Consider the following 21,052-nt stretch of genomic DNA (forward strand, 5'->3'; position numbering starts at 1 on the left):
TTTATTGGCCAGAACTGACAGGGTGCCTTGTCCAGGCGCTGTGCCTGGACCCTCGGGCAGGCGTGAGCCCACCCGGACCCTGCCCACAGAACCCATGGCCCAAGGCAGCAGCGGGTATGGTGGCTCCCCAGGAGGACAAGTCCACCCCCTAACACCTGAAACCTGTGAGCGTGATCTTGTTGGGAAAGTGGTCTTTTTTTTTTTTTTTAAGATTGTATTTATTTATTTGATAGAGATCACAAGTAAGCAGAGAGAGAGAGGAGGAAGCAGGCTCCCCACTGAGCAGAGAGACCGATGTGGGGCTCGATCCCAGGACCCTAGGATCATGACCTGAACCAAAGGCAGAGGCTTTAACCCACTGAGCCACCCAAGCACCCAAGGGGTCTTTTTTTTTTTTTTTTTAAAGATTTTATATATTTGACAGAGAGAGAGACAGCAAGAGAGGGAACACAAGCAGTAGGAGAGGGAGAGGGAGAAGCAGGCTCCCTGTTCAGGAGGAGGGCTTGATCCCGGGACCCCGGGACCCCGGGACCATGACCCGAGCTGAAGGCAGACACCCAATGACTGAGCCACCCAGGTGCCCCTGGGAAAGGGGTATTGCAGATGTAATTATAATGTAATGATCTCAGGAACCCTGGACTCAGGCCCTAAATCCAAAGACAGGTGTGCTGATAAGAGAAAGGCATGATTTGAGACTGAGACACCCAAGGAGAAGCCACGTGAGGCAGAGACTGGAGGATGAGGCCCCAGCTAGGGGAGCCAGCGGCTATCAGGACCAGAAAGAGACTGGAAGGACGTGCAGAATCTAGCAGGGCACACACCTCGATCAGTCCCAGACCTCTGTCCCCTAAAGTGTGTGAGAATACATTTCTGTGTTTAAGCCAAGTGCACGGTAACTTTGGGGGCAGCCACAAGAAACGCATTTACCCAGGCATGGAACCAGAATCACAGACCACTGGCTGAGCCAGGGCTGTGAGCGGGACTGGGGGGCATGGAGTCAGAGAAGGGTGTGAAGTTCACCACAAAGAGACAGGAAGCGTCGGAGCCCAGGGTTAGAGGCTCCGGACCACGGAGGAGAGACTGACAGAACCCATCCCCATGTCGCAGGGAAGTCGTCAGGGCGCAATGATGGTATCAGGTTTGGAAAGGGGCACACTGTCTGCTGTGTGCAGGGAGAAGAGAAGGAAAGGATGCTGACTCCGAGGAGACCCAGGGTGACCTCCTGCCCCTGCACCAGCCAAGAGGGGGCCTAGAGATGAAGAAACACCCACCTCCCAGCGGCATCAGGCATGTGAAGGTTACATTTGTTCCTGTGAGGCCAGACCCACAGAAGCTGATTTCAGTCAAAAAGAGTCTTCAGGGGCACCTGGGGGGCTCAGTTGGTGAAGTGTCTGCCTTCGGCTCAAGTCATGATCTCTGGGTCATGGGATCGAGCTCCGCATCGGGCTCCCTGCTCAGGGGGAGTCTGCTTCTCCCTCTCCCTCTGCCTCTGAGGCTCCCCTGCTTGTTCTCTCCCTTGCTTCCTCTCTCTGAAAATAATTTTTTTTTAAATCTTTAAATAAAAAGTCTTCAGTTTGGTTCAGGGACAGAAAGACAGACCGCCCTGGACCCAGAAGCTTCTCTTGACTCTTGCACTGTCTCTTTCACCCTGCTCATGTGTCTCTCTGTCTCTGACTCCGCCTGCCTCTGAGGCACCGTGTCTTTCTCTCTGTGTCTACTGCTCCCTGTCTCTCCTCATCGATGACTGGTGAACAAGAACTCAGCAGCTTCCAAGGACAGTGATCACGTGTCCTCTCCCAGGGAATATGGACGGGGCCCAGCAGGAAAGGCTTGTCTTTGCCTCAGGACAGCTGAGTTCGGGGGCTGGCCCACAGGCTGAGGCAGTCAGTCAGGGCACCACATGTGGCCTCCCTGCAAGCTGGGGTTCCTCGCAACGTGGCAGCTGGCTTCCCAGGCAAGTGTCCAAGAGAGGGAGAGAGCCAGGTGGGAGCCACTACACTTCAGTGGTTAGAGAAGTCCCTCAGTTCTGCAGCTCAAGGGGTGCAGGGAGCCTGCCCACCTTTCAGTCAGGACCGTCAGTGTCACCTCCAGGATTGCAGGGGGTGATGGACACACATTGCTGCAACTAACTTTGGACGATTCAGTCTCTGCCTTTCCTCTGACCCCCCTGTCACTCTGTCCGTCCATCTCTGCCTCTCACCATCTCCCTGAGCCTTGGTCTGGCCCTGTCCCGATGGCTCACTCTCTCTTTGGCACCCAGACCCTCCTGCTCTCCCTCTCACAGCTCACCAGTCTCTCCTCTGCCCATGCCCCTTGGCCTTCTCTGAGCATCAGCCCCTCTGAGCGTGAGACCCTTGGTCTTACAGAGTCAGAAAGTCCAGCCTGACCCCACGTGGCCATCAGCTCAGGCAGCCACCTCCACCACAGGGCTCTCAGTTCACGTTCTTGTGACAGAATCCTGGCCAGCCAGTTGGCCAGGGTCAGGTTTCTCTGGCCCAGGGGCCCCTGCTCCAGGCCTGTATTGACTGGCAGAGCCTGACCACTTGGATAATTAAGAGTCTTGGCCGCGGTCCGTGGAGGAGGAGGAGGTTTCCCTCCCTCACACAGTGGGTGCATGATTTGTCAGGACTTGCCATTGCAAAGGAGAGTCTCAACTCAAAACTGCAGACAAAAAGTATCATCACCTGCGAAGCAGATGCTGCTGATGTCCTCAGGCTTTAGAACCACCATGCAGGGAGGCAAGAGAGGAAGAAGTACCTGGGCATTCCATCCCTCACCTAAGGGAGAACACACATTGTGATGGACAATGTGTGTCCATCACATAATCATTTAGGGTTCCCCAGGGACACGGAACCAACAGGATGTGTGTGTGTGTGTGTGTGTGTGTGTGCGCGTGCCTGTGTTTGTGTGTGCATTTCTATGTGTATGTATGTGATATATCAAGACATACACATAACACACACATTTATATACTATACACATATACACATATGCAAAAAGATTTATTTTGAGGAATTGGCTCAGATGACAGCAAAGGCTGGCAAGTCTGAAATCCAGGCTGGCAGGCTGCAAACTCAGACAGGAGCTGATGTTGTAGTCTTGAGTCCAAAATTCACAGGGCAGGCTGGCAGCCTAGAGACTCAGACAGAGTTTGTATGCTGCAGGCTTGAAGGAGAACTGCTTTTTCTCAGAGAAACCGATTTTTGCCAGTGAGGCCTTCAACTGATGAGATGAGGCCCACCCCAATTATTAAGGGCAATCTTCATGTAAAGTCCACTGATTGTAGATGCTAATCCCATTTACAAAATATCTTCCCTACAACTCTAGACTGGCAACACACCACATAACTTGGGGACCACAACCTTGCTGGGTCGACATAAAATGGAACCATCGCACCCATGAAGACATCTGTAGAACAGGGATGTCCAGGACAGGCTGGTGTTTGGGCATAGCTGACTGCTGGAACTCTAAGTCTCGCCCTTGGTCTCATCCACCTTCGGGCTTGCTTTCCTCCATGTGCAGCCTCCACGGTGACACTTTCCTGCACGTGGCAACATCACACATCATCGGACACTTAGCTCAGCAGCTGCGGGAGAGACCACGTCTTGGCTCACATGCCATATCCATGCCCGGGAGAGCTGTTGAGTGCCCTGCTGTGGGCCTCGACCAACCATGGGGGCTCCCACCAGAGCCTGGTGGTTCCCCACCCCACCGCCCCGCCAAAGAACTGGACCAAGGGGAACAGGAAAAGGGCCAGAGAAGCCAACACACCCACAGAGCTCCTCTCTGCCATATTGCTCACCAGTGCAATGCTTTGGTAACTTTTTCTCAGAAATCAATTTTTCTGCTGTTTGAACACAAGATGAATTTATTTTATTTTCTCAAAGGTCATAGCCAAAAAACACAGTTGCCTCAACCTTCAGCAGTCTTGATCCAGGGGACCCAGGGCCACCCCTGGACATCTCCCCATAGCAGTGGCCGCGCTGGAGTCGTGGCCCAGGGTGTGTGCTGGCTGCTTCTGAATCCATAAAGTAACAGAAGAATGCCCTGGGTTACAATTAATAAGGATCATTGTTCCTGGATGTGAACAAAGCCGGCCTTCATTTCTTTATTTGGTGGCCCATTTGGTGAAGCAATTAAGAAGCGCCCAGGCCAACATATACACAGAGTGGTTTTCATTACATCCTGCGCATTTATTTTTCCAGAGAGAAATAGTTCTTGGGGAAATGTCCATAAAAGCAACCTTAGCGGCTGTGTGATCGTGTGTGTGCGTTTCCTGTAGGAAGTCTGTTGAGTTTAAGGCCCAGCTTTAGTATCACGGCTTAGGGAGGGAGGGGGATGGTGAAGGTCGCCCACAGCCTGGGGGATGGGGATGTCGGATGTCGTGGCCCGGGTATGGGGGGGGAGGCGCCCCTGAAGGCAGGCAGCGTGGCTGAGGGCAACACGGCCTCCATGGACTCCAGCAGCCCTCGGGAGCCGTTGGGACCTATGCCCACCCAACTGTGCTTGCTGCTTCATGTGTTCTTTAGAGACAATTCTAAGGGATCAATTTTACAAGGAATAATCAGACCCCAGATGGAAGGTCTGAGATGCAGGACAGAATGATGAGCAGATATCGGTGAATATGTGAATAAATTTGGACAAAATGTGGCTGCCTAAGCAACAACAAAGCAAATCGTGAGCTGAAAAAAGCAAGGTAAGATTAAAAGACCAGCTACTACAGCCTATCAGCTGGGGTTGTGCTTGTATTGTTGGAAGAAAGCTAAAGATAGGGATTAATCATAGGCTTTGTAAGCTGTAAGGAGTTCAAAGCAGCTAAGGTAACCATTAACATAACAACTGTATGTTGGGCACCTGAGTGGCTCAGGTAAGCATCTGCCTTCAGCTCAGGTCATGATCTGGGGTGCTGGGGTCGAGTCCTGCATCAGGCTCCCCGCTGAGCAGGGAGTCTGCTTCTCCCTCTCCATCTGCCCCCCCCATGCATGCACATGCTCTCTCACTCTCTCAAATAAATAAAATCTTTTTTAAAAATAACAACCATAAGTTGAAAGTTATGCTTTCAAACTAGACATATCTAGGAAAATGGTATACAAAAAAATAGGATAAAAACCTTTCCTTTTCCAAAACAAGGCAAAGAAAAAAAAAAAGTGAAGCTGAGAAAACACGGAAAGTGGGAAAAATAGAGCCCATGTAATAAGACCATATGGTACATCCAAATGGAACACACTCTGCAGGTGAAAACAGAATGCCCGACAGAATGCTTACAAGAGACACAATTAAAATATGAAAATTCAGAGAGATTTAAAGGCAAAGGATGAAAACACGTCCCAAGGAGAACTCCATTAACTATCACAGTGGGTGCGAGACTTTAAAATACATCTCTTAGGAAGTGAAGAATCAAGCAGGAAAAGCATCTCCAAGAATCTGACTTCGGATAAGACAACCAACGGGCTTGACGGAACAGGCATATTACCTACAACACGGTGCCCGGGATTCCTTTCCAAAGTATACAAAACACAATAAGCAGTGTGGGCGAGGATGTGGGGAGATTGGACCCGGTGCCCTGCTGGTGGGACCACAAAAAGGTGCAGCTGCTGTGGAAAACAGAGCAGAGTTTCTGCAAACAGACTCCCCATATGATCCAGCAACTCCAATGCTGTGTGTGTCTCCAAAAGAACAGACACAAGCAGATTTTGCACACCCATACTCACAGCAGCTGTATTTCAAGAGCCAAAGGTGAGAGCAGCCTGGGTGTTCAAGGATGGATGAAGAGTTAAACAAAATGCGGCCCATCGGCATGAAGAAATATTTGTGAGCCTTAGGAAATGAGATCCTGACCCACAGGAAGACATGAAGCTGAAGACACCATGTCCCCTGAAACAGGCCAGCCACAGAAGGATAAGGACTACACATTTGCAGTTGCACGAGGAACCTAGAGCCGTCCCACTCACGGAGACAGAGAGCGGATGGGTGGGCGCCGGGGGCTGCGGGTGGGCTGGGGAGTCAGGGTTTCATGGGGACATGAAAACATTCTGGAGACGGACTGTGATGAGCATTTACAGCACAAACGTAGTTAATGCCACTGCACTAGACACATAAAAATGATGAAAATGTGCATTTTATGTGTATTTGGCCACAATAAAAAAAAAGGGAGGGGGATAATGACATGTCAGGTGTTGTTTGTTACACCCTAGAAAGTGAAAAATTGTTGAAAAAAACTACTTGGAGCTTTTATGAACTGGAGTACGTGTGAGGCTCAGAGGGTGGGGACCAGGCAGGGAACCTTCTCTCACCACGACGCAGCCAAATCATAAGTCAAGAATAGGAGGACCCGGGGGTAGGGGGGTAATCTGTCAAAGAGCCAAAGGATAAATTACGATGGGCTGAGAAAATATTTGCAATGGAACCACGATAAGGTCTCCATTCAATGAAATAGTATGCAGCCATTCAAACTGTGGCGAAGAGAAGACCTGGGAAAAAGGGGGAAACGGAACAAACTGTTTATTCACAATAAGACATCAAAGTGACATTGCAATAGAAACTGTATGATCCCAAGAGCATGCATGTGTGCTTTTGTGTATGCATTGTAAATGCATAAAGAATAGATGAGATTCAGGGCACCTGGGCGGCTCAGTCAGCTAAGCCACTGCCTTCGGCTCAGGTCATGATTCCAGGGTCCTGGGATCGAGTCCTGCATCAGGCTTCTTGCTCAGTAGGGAGCCTGCTTGTCTCTGCCTCTGCCCCTCTGCCTGCTCATGCACTCACTCTCTCTCTCTCTGATAAAGAAAATCTTTAAAAAAAAATAGACAAGATTGCAAAACACGTTTTAAAGAGGAGACAGCAGCAAGCGGCATGTGGGTGGTGGTTGGCTTCAGAAGGTGTGACAATGAGCCACGTCTACCTCCTTGGAGCAGCTTTCTAACTGAACAAGTATTAAGCAAGCAGAAAGCTAGAACCACAAAGGTCTTTGAGATGGAAGCAGCAGTCGCTGTCAGGGGGTCAGTCTGAAAACTGGCGCCCACCCAACTTTTAATCCATTCAGTGCCGCCACTGGCCCGAAGCCCGTCACACACGGTCAACGAAGGTATTGGTGGTCAGGGAAGGACACTGGCATCACCGCCCCTGCCCTGCCTCCCTAGGTGGCAGCACCCTGGGTGGGGGCAGCGTGGATCTTCCCTTGAGTTGATGAGGCATGTTCTGCTCAGTCTGCAGTGCCCCCCACCCCGTCCCATATCCCCCCAAACCCCAGTCCTCGGGCTCTTTCCGATTCTGGACACACCCCTAGGAGAACCTCAGCAGCCTGGTGCCTGCTCAGTCAAGGGGAAGGTGGCCACATCTGGAGCCCCCCAGTGCACCTGTTCCAGAAAATGGAGCCTGAAGCTGTGACCTCAAGAGGTGATTTTGCTGGGCTCAGGGGAAATGCCACCTGAAGGACCAGTCATGGCAGAAGCTGGTCTGGGAGGGGAGGAAAATCCCACTCACAAAGGGAGATTTCTGGGGGGTGTCCTGAAGGGGGAGGAGACCCAAACCAGAGACTGTCTCCTCCCCTAGTTCAGGGGAGGTTCATTATAAAGATTAATGGTGATATAATACGGATGTTTTTTCGGGGCGCCTGGGTGGCTCAGTGGGTTAAAGCCTCTGCCTTCAGCTCAGGTCATGATCTCAGGGTCCTGGGATCGAGCCCCACATGGGGCTCTCTGCTCAGCAGGGAGCCTGCTTCCCCCTTCTCTCTCTCTACTTGTGATCTCTGTCTGTCAAATAAATAAATAAAATCTTTAAAAAAAAAAAAAAAAAAGAAATAATACGGAAGTTTTTTAAAAACATGACCGACATAAAGATGTGTAGCACACAATTCAGAAATCACACACGGTACTGTTTACCATCAGTTCCATACAATCAGCCCCAGAAAAGGCTCTTGTTGATTTTGCTGAACGCCTGTCCCATAGCCAGAGGCTGCGATTCCCAAGTGTGGTTGTGCTGTGAATGTGGGCTGGTGCTTTCATTCCTTTCTTTCCTAAGCAAGAGCAGAGCGAGGTCGGAAAGACCCGCAGACAGGGACTGCATGCCCTGTGGTGACACAAGCAGGCTCCTTGCTGGGCTGAAAGGTAGTTTTGAATCCGGGAAGGCATCCCTGCGTGTGTCTGTACTGTCCACAGGCGATAGAGAGGGAGAAGATCCCAAGCCAGCATGCACCGTCATCGTCCGTGGGACCAGACTCCCGCTGGGGCTGAAGGGGACAGGACTGGACCAGTCGCAGGAGAGAGATGAGCCATCAGGCTACGACGAGCCTCAGGGGCTCTGACAAGCAGAAAATGTGGAAGGTCACTAAGTGATGTATTTTCAGGATCGACTGCCTTTGTTTTTACTGTAAGTTCTCCCCAAAATTCCTGAAGGGTAACCCTCGCAGGACCGAACAGCTCCAGCCCACCCTGTGCGAGCGACCTGGGGTGTCACCATCTGGGGGTCTGTGAGCAGCCTGGAGGGGCAGGAGGCGCCCCATGGCTAAGGGGATGGATAGTGAGAGGAACCCCAACACGCATGGTCCACCTCACCCCAGAGACCACCTTGCCCCTTACAAACTGTGACCTTCCTCATCCTGCCACAGAGGGACCCAGGCCTTTTAGCCCCACACGGCTGTCGGGGCAGCTGTAAAGACAGGGACACACAAACGGTTTTGCAGGAGATGAGCCAGGCCTGGTGTGCAGGCCCCATGGGACAGCAGGGGCCATGGGGCCAGGGCAGCCGGGGACACGGGGCGGGGTGCAGGGGGCATGCACAGCGCCTCAGGCTGCCCCAGCCAAGTCCATGGCCAAGGCTCTGATTTCACAACTATCTGAATGAGCTGCACACTTAAAATCTGTGGTTTGGGAGTTTTTCTTTGAATGTTCTATTTTTAAATGCATCCCCATGTTTGTATTGAAACTGCCCCAAAGGCACTTGCCTTCAGAGCCATAATCCCTGGAAAGGGAAAACCCACCAGAAGCAGGCAGCTCTGCCGGGCTCCGGGGGTGCATACTGGACGGGGAGGGGAGTGAGGCCAGCTCTAGGTTGGGTCCAGCCACACAGGGGCCCAGTACAAGTCCCCCGGTGCTCACATTACAACTTGGGCCTTTGTGAGCCCTTCCTCCACAGAAATTACTAAAAATTCTATTATACAACTGTGTCGATATATTAATAGCATCTATTAAAACATCTACTCTGACCTAGAAGTTCGCTCTACTTTCTGATTATAGAAGAAGTGAAAACACATTGTTGGGTCCCTACAGTACTGGAGGCACCTAGCAGCCGGAGGCCCTCGAGTGGCTGGGCCGAGTGCCAAGGGCCACCCTGGGGATGGGGTCTGGAGCAGGGCATCCGGCAGCAGCCCCTCCCCGAAGGCTCCCCGGGGCCCTGGGACAGCCACGCTCATTGCAGCTCACCCCTGGCCCATTTACCCCAAAGGTGCCAGGGACTCAGAGCCGGAAGAGGCCAGTAACTTGCTCCTACAGCTTCGGTTTCCCATCTGTAAAGTGGGTAGAAGGGCTGTCCCCCAGCCCTGGAAAGGCTCATGTGGCAAAGTGGGAGTGAAGGATCTTTGTACATAGTTCCCCACCAGGAGGGGTCTTTTTTCCTGAAGCCCCCCCAAAACAGCAGAGGGGCATCTGGGGCATTTCTAGCCCTGACTGAGGTTCAAAGCACTGAAAACCTACAGGGCCCCTGCAGCCAACCCAGGCCCCCAGCCAGTGCCAGGCAGGCATGTGACCGCAAAGGCCGTTGCTGCCCCACGGTTTAAACGACAATCCCAGAAGGCTCTCCAATAGGCCGCTTGCAAGGGGGGCAGGAAAACCAGCAAAAGCATTTGTCCAGATCAGTACCTGCTCCAGGAGAGGCATATCTGGTCCCCAAACTGCATGCAACGTCCCCTTGGCTTCCCAGGGCCCAGAAGAAGGCCCCAGAAGGTAGTGTCTGTTCAGGGGCGAACAGGGACAGGAACCTCTTCCAGCTGGAGGAGGGCACACTGTATGCAGTGCGAGGGGCCTCACAGAGGCAGCGACGACAGCCAGGCTAGGCTGGGGGGCTCCTGAAGCTCAAGCCCGTGAACATGTTGGGTCAGCCGCTAGGCCAGTTAAGGGGCTGGGCAGGAGACCTGGGATGGTGGGGTGGTTTATTGCTTATCGGGGTAGGCAAAGCCAGGTAGTAGCCATGGGGGCAACCAGTGGAATCCTCAGCAGTACCCCTGAGAACTGGTTGACCAGTTCTGCTTGTACACCTCCTGTGATGGGGAGCTCACTATCTACCTAGACCATCTACATCATCTTGGAACCATCCTGTATGAGAGGAGACTCCTTCTTTATTCAGACCCAAGGTCTATCACTCCAAATTTCTCACCCATGAGTCAGTCCTACAGCCACAGAGTACAGCTTCCTCCTCCCCCTCTCCAGACCTTGTATTTGAAGACAACGGTCATGTCTGTTTCAGCTTTCTACTGGATCAGGAAAATATTCCCGTCTTTAATTTTGAGAAGGACTTCCAAGATACCCTTTAAAAGAACTGGACAATTCACACCACTATATCCTCAACCACACCGTGTATTAATATAATCTAACTTTCACCAGCTGAAAACTATGCAGGTGTGGTATGAACAGAGATCAGAACAGCAGGCAGTATCTGTGTGGAGCGTACTGTGGGCCGACTGTCTATTTTTGTGCTCTACAACCAGTAATGCAACTACCCTCCGACAACACACCATAAAGCAGGCGCCCCGCAGACTGACCCAAACACAGGAAAGTGAGGCAAGCCACTTGTCCAGTCACAAGCTAGTACCTGCGGCGTCCACAGGCCGAGGGCAGGCCCCCTGACCAGGATTCCCACCCAGGTAACTGCTGTCTGTCTGGATTCCAGACTCCCGGCCATGTTGTTTCCCCACTGTAAGGTTAAACACAGGTCTCATGCACTTCTTCTGAAAACTCTATCCTTGTTCCGTCATCCAACTGCGTCTAAGTATTTTTCTTACTATTAGAAGTCTGTCTACTATGACTATTACCTCCGCTAGAGATGTTGAAATACTTCTCCCAGTGGGACATCATTTTTTTTTTCTTTTTTAACCTTTGCTTGGCTAGAAGCGTTTAATTCTTATGAGCTTATTGTTGATTTTTTTTCACCTATGGCTTCTGAAAACTATGTCTATTTTAGAAAGTTCTTCTTCACTCCAAAACACATTTAGCATTCACTCTGCTCTCTCCTAGGTGCTTTGTTCCTATATATTACCTCTCACAAAATAAAAGTATAATAACATAAATGTATTAGCATGTCAATAAATAAAACATATCTACAAATATGATAAATACAAAATGTTCTTCAATCATTCTAGTATTCTCATATTTTTTAAGTTCTTTAATTTTGGGGGAACTTGTTTTTATATGTGGTAAGAGGCAAGAATATAACTTCATTTTTGCCATATGTATGACCATATGCTCCAATATCATATATTTGGACAACAATCTGAAATGCTTCTCCTTTGAAATACCATGTTTATCCGACACTAAATTCCCAATTTATATATCTAGTCAGAAGTTGATTAATGCTGTTTCAATAACTTGCATTTTTTTCTTAGGATTTTATTTATTTATTTGAGAGACAGTGAGCACAAGCAGGCAGAAGGGTAGAGGGAAAAGCAGGCTCCCTGCTCAATAGAGAGCCCCACAAAGGGTTCAATCCTGTGACCCTGGGATCATGACCTGAGCTGAAAGCAGATGCTTAACTTACTGAGCCACTCAGGTGCCCCAGAAAGGGTAAGTTTCTTTCTTTCTTTCTTTCTTTTTTTTTTTAAGATTTTATTTATTTATTTGACAGAGAGAGATCACAAGTAGGCAGAGAGGCAGGCAGAGAGAGAGAAGGAAGCAGGCTCCCCATGGAGCAGAGAGCCCAATGCGGGACTCAATCCCAGGACCCCGAGATCATGACCTGAGCCGAAGGCAGCGGCTTAACCCACTGAGCCACCCAGGCGCCCCGAAAGGGTAAGTTTCTTAAAAAAAACAAATTTAAAAAAAAAATCATTCTTACACATAACCTTGTCACCAGGTTGTCCTGCTGGGCTCTAAGGGATCCTGGACTAGCAGGCAGTGGCACAGGTCCAGCCAGGCTTCACGTCCTCCAGTGCCTCCCAAGATCGAAGCACCTGGCTTCTTCAGAGAACAACGGTGGCCATGGTGGGGTGGGGAGGTTTCCACTGATGCTCCCGCCCATCACATTCCAAGTGTGGTACCGCCTGGACATCCGTGTCCTCACGGTTCTTCCTGTCATCTTTCACCAAGTCAGGGCTGGCCCAGCTTCATGTTCCCATGTCCTGAGTTGATGCTTCATCACTTGGGGCCTGCCCACTTGTTCACACCAGTTGTGAATTACAGAGCCACTTCCCCCAGCTTTGTCCAGATCACCAGGAAAGACGTCAGAGAGAACAGACCCACCAGGAATTTGCTTCAGGGCAACATCGGTTCATAGACAGGAGCCTTTATGGCAAGGTCCTTCCACCAGCGATGAAGGCAAACACACTCCCACGTCTGCCCACAGAGAAGCAGAAACCTTGCCAGGTGTCCGAGGTCTTGAGAGCACATCCTCCCAATCCAGCTTACTAACTTCAGCAGTGGACCCTGCTGTGCGTCACATAGCGCTCCGTGGGCACCCGAGCGCCCTTGCTCCCTCTTGGCAGCCACACTCCACCAGGCATGACAGGTTTCCAATAGGAAGAGGGGCATGTCGTCTGCTGTCCAAATTGTGGCTGCAGGTGGGAGGGGGATGCTGTTAAATTCTCACTTTGAGAGCTGCACGTGCCCTGAGCAGATCAAGATGGTCACCACCCTCCAGGGGCCTGCCAGCACCCCCAGAGCCTGGGCGGAGACTGTAAGCACCGCAAGTGCCCACACCAATGACCTGGCACAGAGTCCTGCACACACCAGCTGGTGTCGTCCTGTAGAATACTGGCCTTGATGGAGGTTTTGGTGGGGAAACCTAACTGCTCTATCGTGGTGACAGCAGCATCACAGAGCTGTTCCTGAGACCTGCACGGAGACGTAAGAGAACCACAGAGGCCAGCACAGGCGCTGGGAGGTCCGGTGTGCTGGCCCCACTGCTCCACCCCTCCCGACAGGCTGGCAGGAGGCACTGGGGTCTCAGGAAAAAGCAGCAGGCGCTGGGACCACAGGTGTTTACAGAGCCCCACCACCTCCCCACCCACCTCACTGGGCCCAGCTTCCTTATGGTTCATGGACTGCACTGTCTGAACCCCGTTTTCTTACCAGGATGACCACTTGCCTGGTTTAAGAAGCTGATCATCAATCTAGAACTCAGCTCTAAATACGGCTTAAAAAGGTTACAGTTTAAAAACCATTCACATTTCCCTTCTCTAGCCAAATTAAAAAAAAAAAAAAAAAAAAAAAAGTCCTTCCCAATCTTCCTTCATGAAAACCCCCAAAACAAGCAAACAGGGCCTCACTTCTGCTCCACTGCAAGGCTGGTAAAACTACACTTACCAAGACACCTTTTGGGAAAATAGAAAAGGTTTATATAAAGTGCATCATGAGACCGTTCAACTCAGAGCCCGAGGGTAGCACACAAGTCCTCTCTGGTCCTGACGGGACACTCCCGCCTCCCACCTCCTGCCCTCGAGGCTGTGGCTGGCTCCTGGGGAGGCATCGCTGGGTACGCATGGAAGATCCTGGAGCTGGGCACACTCTCGCAGCGGGCACGCCGACACATGGTCTTGTGCATGGCCTCCACTGAAGCCGATGCTCGTGGAAACTCCTGCAGCTGGTCATGCCAAGCCTGTGACCATGGACATCTGCATGTTTGCACACAGGTTGGTCTAGCCCTGCTGCCCTTGATCCACTCGTGTGCCCTGACCCTGCGCGCCAAGAGCAGATAGACGCAGTCAGCTCGGCACAGCGCAGACAAGGAAGGCAAGCACCTCTGAGGCGCCTGTCGGGACGCAGGGTGGGACTCCAGACCACCCAACATCCCAAACACACTCCATGTCACTGAGTGACATCATCTCTCGTCACCAACCTGTCACCAGTATTTGTTTAAATTGCTTATTGAAAAGAAAAATAAGCATGACTATCAAAGCAGAAAGTTCACATTTTAGTCCTGAATTTTTTCCCCAAAGGTTTACACGTTTTTCTTTGAATATAAATTAATGTCAGCTCTACTTTTAGATTAAAGTTCCGCAGTGAGATCCCATACTTTCTGGAAAGGTCCAAGCCAAAGTAGAGCTAAAGGCTTAATAACCCCTTTGCATACTTTCTCAAAGTAACAGATAATATCAGGACTAAATGTGTCTCTGATACCATAATCATCACAGAGACTGTCTAAAACTTCATGAGTGACCTTGAAATTTCTGACAAATGCTTATCAGTCTTATAAAGCTTTAATTTATACAGAACATGGATAAGTGTCATGATAGGAATGAAAAGATAAATTTCCCTGAACTTTCTTCACAAGAAAAATAAAATATACATGTGAAAATACAAAAATCCAAATGCTTATATTTTCTCTAGCTGTGAACTGAATTGTGCAACCCATACACTTATAGAAAAAATATGTGACTGTTTTTAATGATTTATGTGTAAAATAAAAATAAATTTTATGATACAATTCGATAAACTACTTCATACAAAATTTTACTCACATAAAATGTATGCAATTTTTTTTTGCAGTGCAAAAATCCTATTCGTATGTACAAATTCATAAAAGGCAAACACATCTTGAAGCAAAACAGTCCATTTAGGGTTATGTCTAAGTCATTCAAATCCGAAGGAGAGAGACAAGTACATGGGGGACTTGTTAACGGACACCCTCACGCCTCCAATAATGCATTTAGTACAATCTGATCAGTTTTACAGTGCAGCGTAGAAATGACCAAGTGACCAATGTGTCAAAACAGCAGAGTTTTATAATCTGATCTTAAACTGATTCAGCTTGGTAAAATCACATAACCACCTCAGAAAAGGATTTCTTTTGGAAATGACAGTAAGGAAACCTAATCTGTGCATTTGTGCTAAGACTTAAAGAAGAAGAACTTTCTCAGGCAATTCTAACATTTAAATGGCACTGCATGGTTCACACCGTATGTGTCTAGAAATAATAGCATCAGGACCCAGACCATATGAACCGTATGCCTCCAAACACTGGAATCCTTTATATACAAACTTCAGACTTTTTTTAGTATTTACAATTATCAAATGTGAGTGAAAAACTTAATATAAACCACATTCTAAAAAAAGTTGCTTTACAAAATAATTTCCCCCAAAATGGTAACATCAAAAAAATGTTGTAAATTGGTGTGTCCCCTGAAGTATTCCTTCAGCTGTTTGCCTCGAGCTACAGGCCTCTCTAGAAAGCACATCTACAGGAAGGACCAGGAAAGACACCGAGGCCACGGGCCCAGGCAAGTACAGGCCCAGAGCAGCTCACTGCTACCTACGTGGGGAAAATCCTGGGGCCGAATGTCCATGAAGGACATACTGAAATCTCCTAAATATATGAACTTTAAGGCTGCAAACACAAGCAAGAGGCCATAGGGACGAATGAGAAAATGACAAAAAGGTATACACAGATGCAAAGAGCTTTAAGAAAAAAAACTCAGGTGTATCTTGTAAAGATAGAGACTGAAATGAACCCTTTCCAAGGGGAAATGAACTCAAAACAGAGCGGACTCATGGTCAGGCCCCATTTCTGTTTGTAAGTGCCGTCAGAAGGCAGCCGCCCTTCACTCTACTCCCTTCAGGTTCCTGTCACCAGCCCTAAAACCTGAAACCGAGGACACAGCTTCCTCGCGTGCCACCTCCACTCACCTGCTGGCGACTTCTGGCATGGCCCTGAGCACGACTGGCCGCGCAGAGACGCAGAGAACACGTCCGCACGGCAGGCAACACCCCCACTGGAGGAAGGGGACAGAACATGGCCCTCAACACACGGATGTGCCTGCGTTTTCAGAGCTCTGCACCTTGGAGGGAGGACACGGAAAGCTTCATTTTCTCAGAAAACTGAACTGAGAGAGTGGTGACGTTCTATCTTCCTTTTTATTTTCAGACTGAGGAGGACTTCCAGCTTTGGAAACATGTGAGCTTCACCTTCTTGAGCTCAGGTTGATGCTGTAGACCATTTTCTGAATCTTCTCCTCGTTCTTCAGGATGTTGGCCTTCACGGCACAGATCTTGTCCTGCTGGTCTTTGATCAGCTGCTCCAGCTCAGCCAGCTCGGCCTTCAGGGGCTCAACCGCACCATCTGTGATGCTGGTGGGACACAACACAGGGGCTCGTGAGCGCCGGGCTCAGCTTAGAGCTGTTTTTTATTTTGATTTCTTTAAAGATTTTATTTATTCAGTGAGAGAGAGAGAGAGAATAAAAGGGGAGAATGTCAGAAGGAGAAGCAGACTCCCCACGGAGCCGGAAGCCTGATGCGGGACTCAATCCTAGGACTCCAAGATCATGACCTGAGCTGAAGGCAGACGCTCAACCAACTGAGCTATCCAGGCACCCTAGAGCGGCTTCTTGATTGAAACAATCAAAGATGACAAAAGTTAAGTTATTCACAGCATCCAAAGAAAAAGGGTAAAAATATAAACACACTCAGATAAGAATATAAAGGGATGAGGTCCTCACACCTGGGAAAAACACTATTTTACCCTCCCACAGCCAAATGTAAAGTCAAACATGCCAATCTACTAAGCGGCATTCTCTTTCTAAAGCCTCACGTCACATACAGCAGAGAGCCCTGGGACAGCAGGGAGGGGAGCAGCGCGGCTACCAACAAGGGCCATGGCCCCGGCAGCCCAACATGAACCCCACCTTCCCCCAAGCAGGTTCGTCCAACCACCAGGGCTTCCCTACCCAGGCCCCTCCAATTCACAAGTTCCAGGCATGAGGCCTCTCAGTGCCGGGTTACCTGCCAGGAAAAACCTAGAACATATTTGGGAAAGCAAAGATCAAACTGGCCTCTCCTTTAGTTTTTTTAAATATGTAAATACAAAATAAGTACAAAAATGAGTGATGGGGACACCTGGATGGCTTAGTCAGTTGAACATCTGCCTTCGGCTCAGGTCATGGTCTCAGGGTTCTGGGATCGAGCCCCGAGTCAGGCTCCCTGCTCGGAGAGAAGTCTGCATCTCACTTTCCCTCTGTCCTTCCCCCTGCTCTCTCTCTCTAATTAATAAAAATCTTTAAAAAGACTCTATATAAAAAACAAACAAAACAAACGAAGAGTGACGATTTCCAACCATTCTACCACAAAGCAAACTCAGGTTCTTTCAGGAAGAAGCATCTGCATGCTACCTCTTAGACCTAAAATCAGCTGTAGGAAGGGCCGACAAATCACCATGCTGGGCTCGGCACCAAAAAGTTCTTGGAGATTTCCTAACTCTTCTAATGCTGGACATTTAAACTTTTAAGGGCTTTTTAGGAGTAAGCAGACTGATAATAAAGACAGCAGCTTTCTTATCACACAGCATTTTATCGCCGGGCTTGCAGACGAGCACTGGGTCCACTCAGGTCGTTTCTGGACAACAACATGTAATAAAGTGTCATGCATTCCAGATTCCCTGATTATAAACATAGAACATCAAACATTTCCCTAAAATAAATATCTTTTTAGTAGCCATTATATTTCCTTTATAGTAGCAATTTCAGAATGGGCTCACCAGCATTTATTTCTTTTCAGAGTAAAAAATTAAAATACTTTCGAAGTACAAACAGTTACCAAACTTTGGGGATTTTGGTAAGACACATAAAACAATAATTCCCATACTGCAAAGTTCCCCGTATTGTTTACTGCCTGTACCACTTGTGTGTGAACGTTAACGCCATAACTCCTCAAGGCTGCAAAGGTGTGCCCTGTGCCATACAAATGCAGAAGGAAAACACTTCCTTGGGGTGGGGGGTGGATAGAGGGGTAGGGAGATTCCTTGGGAGGCATCCCCCTGGGCTCCCTGAGCCTCCACCCCCACCCACCTCTGCTTCTTCTGCACAGCCTTGCCCCTGGTCCCCCACCAACCTATGTTCCTTCTGCAGCCCCCCAACCCTGGGTCCCAACTCTGCTCCTTCCGCAGCAAACCCCCCACCCCCAGCCCCTCCACCCTGCTCCTTCTGCAACACCATCCCGGCCCCCGGGCCCCCATGACCTCTGCTCCTTCTGCAGCATCCACCCTGCCCCCAGCCCCCACCCACCTCTGCTCCTTTTGCAGGGCCTCAGCATGCTGCTTGTTCTCGCTATGCCACAGCTGCAGCTCATTCTGCATGGCGTCCACATCCTCCTGGATGTAGTCCATGATCTTCCCCAGGGGGAGTGCACTCTTGCACAGGGTCTGGATGGACACGCGCAGCTTCTCGATCTCCTTGGAAACTATGTCCTTCTCCTTCTTCCACGCAGCCTCAAAGACAAGCGACTTCTCCTACAGTCAGTGGGAAAAGGGGCAGAGAAGGAAGCATCCTCACTCCTGAGGCAGGTTGGGGACCTGCTGAGGGTAGAGAGCCATGGGAGCTGGGACCACACTGGCTCGAGCCAGCAGCAGCCCCGAGGTACCAAGCGCGGTTCGGGGACTGACACTGTGCCCAGTGACGGTCCATCCCTTTTCTTCTCAGAGGTACAGGGGGTCTTCACCTGGAAGGCTGTAAGAGTGGCACAGTTCTATGTAGTAGATTTCTTTCCCAACTGGCCAGAAGCTTACTGTAGTTACAGTTACCAGAACTGAGGGACGCTGATGATTTTCCCAGACAGACTGGCAGAAAGCGGCCCTGACTCCCTGCGTCTCAGTCCTTGCATGGGCCTCCTTTCCATCTCAAAGGACTCTGCAACCCATCTCCCCAAGAAAGGGGGAAAGGAACCCTTCAGAGAGGAGGAAAACTACTGGTCTGGGAATGAAGGGACGGGAGGTTTGCAAAGGAGGACATGGTGGACAGCACCAAGCCGGGCAGCGGGCCCGCTGAGTAAGAAGGGCTGGACAGAGCAGGCTGGTCATGGGGCCCAGGTGGCCTGGTGCCCTCGGTGGGAACCACAGGTGTGGGGGCCAGAGGGGTGCAGCAAAAGAGACAGCAGCAACTGAGAACTTCATTCAGTTCTGGCCAGGAATTCTCTTCATGGGAGCTTTTATCACAGGCCTCTCTGAATTTCAGAAGCTGATGCAAGTTGGTGAGAAGCAATGAATGGTTTGGCTTCTTGAAAAACCTTTCCTAGGAGATGGACATCATCTAGGAAGCCCTCCCTGGATGCTCCCACTCCATCGGGCTGGCTAAGGTGTCACTGCCTCACCCACTCACAGTTTGAGTCGGCCTCTGATAATTCAAGTATAACTAATGAACTGGTTTTATTAAGTGACACAACCATCTGCGTTACTGTAACGCCAGCCTCAGGCTGCAGGCTCCAGGCGGGCAGGAGCCCCTGCCTGTATCCCCCCACAAGAGGTTCTCCTTAGATACGTTGCAGATGAACAAATGGAGTGACTGACTAACCCACCTGCCAAGAGGCCAGCTCCCCTGCCTCCCAGGCTTCAGCAAGCAGGCAGATAGCCCTCACCTAATGCCTGGCACACACAAACTGTTCAATAAACAGGGGGAGCAATGAACAGTAAAATTCATAAACCCGTCAGTTCAGCAAGGTAGCAGGAGACAAGATAAAACATACAAGTATCAGTTATATTCCTACGTACTGTCAACACATGGACACTGAAATTAAAAATAGTGTCATTCACAACTGTATATGTAAACAAAAGAGAGAAATGCCTAGGTGACTTGTGTACTGAAAATTACATAATGTGGATGAAAGAAATCAAAGTAGACCTAAATAAATGGAAAGACATACCATGTTCCTCAACTGAACAATTCAAATACTGTAAAGATGTCAATTCTCCCCCAGTTGATATACAAGTTTAACAAAATTCCTATCAAAATCCAAACCAAACTTTTTGGAAATATAGATAAGATTATCCTAAAATTTATATGGGAAGGCAAAGGAACTAGAATAGCTAGAACATTTGTTTTAGAAAAGAACAGAGGGAGGAATCAGTCCATCCGATTTTGGGATTTTATAGTTACAGCAATCAAAACTGTGTGGTACTGGCAGGACAGACACACAGATCAATGGAACAGAATGAAGAATCTAGAAAAAGACCCTCCCAAACATACCCAACAGGTTTGTGTTTTTTTTAAAAATTGGTATTTATTTGAAAGAGACACAGAGCATGTGCAGAGCATGGGACAGAGGGAAAAGGAGAGGGACAAGGAGAGTCCACCCCGAGCAGGGAGCCCAATGTGGGGCTCGGTCTTGGACCCCAAGATGATGACCTGAGCCAAAGTCAGCCACTTAACTGGGTGAGCCTCCCAGGTGCCCCTGCCCAGCTGATTTTTGACAAAAGTATAAAAAGCAATTCAATGAAGGAAACAGAGTCTTTAAATATGTGGTACTAGAACAACTGGAGATCCACAGGGCAAAAGGAACCTTGACCTCAGTCTCCTATCTTACACAAAAATTAACTCAAAATGGATCACTGACTTAAATATAAAATGTAAAACTACAAAACTTTTAGGAAAAAAACTAGAGGAAAATCTTTGGAATTTAGGGCCAGAGAGTTCTCACACTGTCCCCAAAAAGCATGATTCATTAAAGGAACAATTGATAAAGTACACTCTGTCACAACTAAAAATTTTTGTTGTGCAGAAGATCCTACTGAGAGGTTGAAAGACAAATTAGAGAGTGAAAGTACATATTTTCAAACCAAGTATCTGACAAAGGACTAGTATCTAAATTTGTAAACTCTCAAAACTCGTCAGCAAAAAGCAAACACTCCAATTAGACGAACAAAAGACACAGATCCTGCATCAAAGGGGATACATGATGGCCAATAAACACATGAAAAGAGGGTCAAAGTCATTACTTATCAGGGCAATTCAAAATAAAGCCACAATGAGATATCACTGCCAGGATGGCTTTAAAAAAAAGGGGGGGGGGCACCTGGGTGGCTCAGTGGGTTAAAGCCTCTGCCTTCGTCTCAGGTCATGATCCCAGGGTCCTGGGATCGAGTCCCGCA

At 49.2% G+C, this 21,052-nt stretch overlaps 1 protein-coding gene across 6 annotated transcripts in view; it reads right to left on the minus strand.

Moving 5' to 3' along the window:
• Positions 1 to 2,983: 2,983 nt before the first annotated feature.
• TRAF3IP1 (TRAF3 interacting protein 1) overlaps positions 2,984 to 21,052 on the minus strand; it is a 69,086-nt gene continuing 51,017 nt past the window's right edge. For 4 of the 6 annotated variants that reach the window (XM_059167539.1, XM_059167541.1, XM_059167540.1 and 1 more), the window contains 2 exons: positions 18,198 to 18,421; positions 14,097 to 16,268 (listed from right to left, as the gene is read on the minus strand). In XM_059167539.1, the coding sequence (XP_059023522.1) occupies positions 16,103 to 16,268; positions 18,198 to 18,421 (390 nt within the window). In that variant the 3' untranslated portion in view covers positions 14,097 to 16,102. Of the gene's footprint in view, positions 3,587 to 12,042; positions 12,758 to 14,096; positions 16,269 to 18,197; positions 18,422 to 21,052 lie in introns of those variants that run through there. The other 2 variants (XR_009351957.1, XR_009351958.1) reach the window with 2 other exon arrangements.

The sequence above is a fragment of the Mustela lutreola genome, chromosome 3 (genome assembly GCF_030435805.1).
Source record: "Mustela lutreola isolate mMusLut2 chromosome 3, mMusLut2.pri, whole genome shotgun sequence".
NCBI classification, from domain to species: Eukaryota; Metazoa; Chordata; class Mammalia; order Carnivora; family Mustelidae; genus Mustela; species Mustela lutreola.